The sequence below is a fragment of the Gymnoscopelus braueri genome (assembly GCF_963280865.1).
Source record: "Gymnoscopelus braueri genome assembly, chromosome: 24".
In the NCBI taxonomy this organism is placed as follows: domain Eukaryota; kingdom Metazoa; phylum Chordata; class Actinopteri; order Myctophiformes; family Myctophidae; genus Gymnoscopelus; species Gymnoscopelus braueri.
In genome coordinates, this window is record NC_137626.1 from 2,238,139 (window position 1) to 2,240,638 (window position 2,500).

The window sequence follows — 2,500 nt, forward strand, 5'->3', positions numbered from 1 at the left end:
GCAGTGGTTCTCAAACTTTTTCATGTCAAGGACCCACAAATTCACACTTACTAGCCCACGGACCCCCATTTGAAAAGATATGTCAGGGACCCCCATATCATATCACAGCGCTTTTAACACATTGACTGCCAGAGTTTATTCATAATGTACTCACCCCTGTGCCAGCAATTTGCGTGTTTTTTAATTTTTTTGTTTTGTAATTTTTCATTCAAATACATTCTCTGATTGTGTTGTCAAGCACCTACGATTGTTCCACCAGTAGAGAGCAGCACATCCAAACATTGATCACCTCGCTCACCCCCTCCCAAACAGGCCCACGTCATATCCGGTCATTCAAAGGATGTGACGTTTTCGACAATTCCCGGCCCGCTGATCGGCCTGAAAACGACGTGATACACTACGACGATGGCTGTTAGTCACCCGGACCAAAGAAAATAGAAGTTGAGCTGTCCGTTTGTCTTTTCTACCGTGTGAAAAACCGTGTTTTTCCTTATTCTGGCCGAAAATCACCGGAGAAAAACAACGTGACCCGGAAATGATTTTTTTTTTTTACATCCGGCTCCGGGTGAGTGTGACGTAAGTGGAAAACGAAAGTGTTGATGAGAAATAAACACAGCCGTGCGATCACAGATTAAACAATGAAAATTCAAAAGAACGTGTAAACAGGCTCTTATGAATCCTGGCACTCAAGCGATGGATTTGAAAGAACGTGTAGACGGGATCTTGGCACTGTATGTGTTAACTGACTAGTGGCGTCTACCTGTGTGTGTGTGTGTGTGTGTGTGTGTGTGTGTGTGTGTTTGTGTCTGTTTTCGTCCGTCTGTGAAAAGCTAATCTCCGGCACCGTTGGCCCGATCGCAGCGAAACTGTGCACACACATTCCCTTTCAGATTGGCATGTTATAGCGCCACCAGGAGGCCGATTTTTTCTAACCTTTTTTTTTATATCCATCATTTTTTTTAAATATTAACATCACCCCTCTCTCCTCTCCTCTCCTCTCCTCTCCTCTCCTCTCTCAGGTCTGGTCATTATGATCCAGATGCAGTAAGAGCATGTGCCCAGACGGTGGCGCTCCACTGGCAGAGTCTGATGTTGAGAGTAGAAGACAGACTGAAGCTGGTCAACGCCTCAGCGGCCTTTTACAGGACCTCCCAGCAGGTAGGGTGTGTGTGTGTGTGTGTGTGTGTGTGTGTGTGTGTGTGTGTGTGTGTGTGTGTGTGTGTGTGTGTGTGTGTGTGTGTGTGTGTGTGTGTGTGTGTGTGTGTGTGTGTGTGTGTGTGTGTGTGTGTGTGTGTGTGTGTGTGTGTGTGTGTGTCTGGTTTTTAGATTATTATCACAAAATATACATTAACCACTTCAGCCCTAAATACATTTTAGCCATTTTAAAATAGCAGATCTACAAGCTCACAATGTGTCACATCGCAACGCATTGTGAATTTTATACATTTGAAAACTTGAAATGGGACATTCTGTATAATGAGTACTTTTACGTTTGGTGCTTTAAGTGCATTTTGATACCAGTACTTTTGTACTTTTATTCAATTAAATGTTTAATTCTGGACTTTTACTTGTAACAGAGTATTTCTACATTGCAGTATTGATACTTTTACTTAAGTAAAAAAAATAAGTTATTTTCCCACCACTGTCTATATGATGTGTGTGTGTGTGTGTGTGTGTGTGTGTACAGGTGTGTGGTGTGTTGGAGTCGTTAGAACAGGAGTACCGCAGGGAGGAGGACTGGTGCGGGGGGGAAAGGGGAGGAGCCAGAGGAGGGAGCGGAGACTTCCTGCTGCCGCTCATCAACAAGCACATGGAGCAGAAAGAGGCTTTTCTAAAGGTACATTATTTACCGTCTGACGTCCAAACGTTCTCAATCAGTGTGATTCATTCATTCATTCATTCATTCATTCAGATGTCGTGGAATTGGAGATCATTCTGTAATTGATGAGGCGATAGGAGTCGAGACAATATTCTAGGTGGTGATGGTTATGCTTTAATATCATGTACGTTAACACATTGATTGCCAAGATATTAAACATCGTTTGCTTGCCAGCGTAATTACCTCAATCCGATGATATTTGAAACGCTGTGGAACCGTCATTGTGTCCCAAAAACACAAACAAAATAGTCCCCGTGGGTTAGCGGAGGGATCTGTGTATCCATAGGAACGACAACGTTCCAACCGCCATCCGCCATGTTGGGGCTTCGGCCCGCTGAAAACTAGTGGTTTACAATGCAAAAAAAAAGAAACTGAGTTACAGCTGTTTTTCTGAAAATCCCAAACAGGAAGCGGATGGCTTCCTGTTTTTTTGGAAAGACGTCACATCCGATTACTTCTTCTCTGAGTGACGATGGATCATTCCAAAGCTGTGTTATGGCGCCCCTTGTGGAATTTTCCCCAAAAAATTAAAGTACGCATCAATGCGATCTTGGCAAAGTTTTTGGCCAGAGTTTTTCAGAACAGTCTGCAGCCAGTGCCAGCGTTTTTGAGCAAAAGACG

The 2,500-nt window shown here is 43.6% G+C and overlaps 1 protein-coding gene across 1 annotated transcript in view; it reads left to right on the forward strand.

Moving 5' to 3' along the window:
• LOC308080963 (kalirin-like) overlaps window positions 1-2,500 on the forward strand; it is a 103,074-nt gene that overhangs the window by 27,435 nt on the left and 73,139 nt on the right. The window contains exons 23-24 of the mRNA XM_080423103.1: window positions 1,020-1,158; window positions 1,688-1,837. Of these exons, the coding sequence (XP_080279229.1) occupies window positions 1,020-1,158; window positions 1,688-1,837 (289 nt within the window). The remainder of the gene's footprint in view (window positions 1-1,019; window positions 1,159-1,687; window positions 1,838-2,500) is intronic.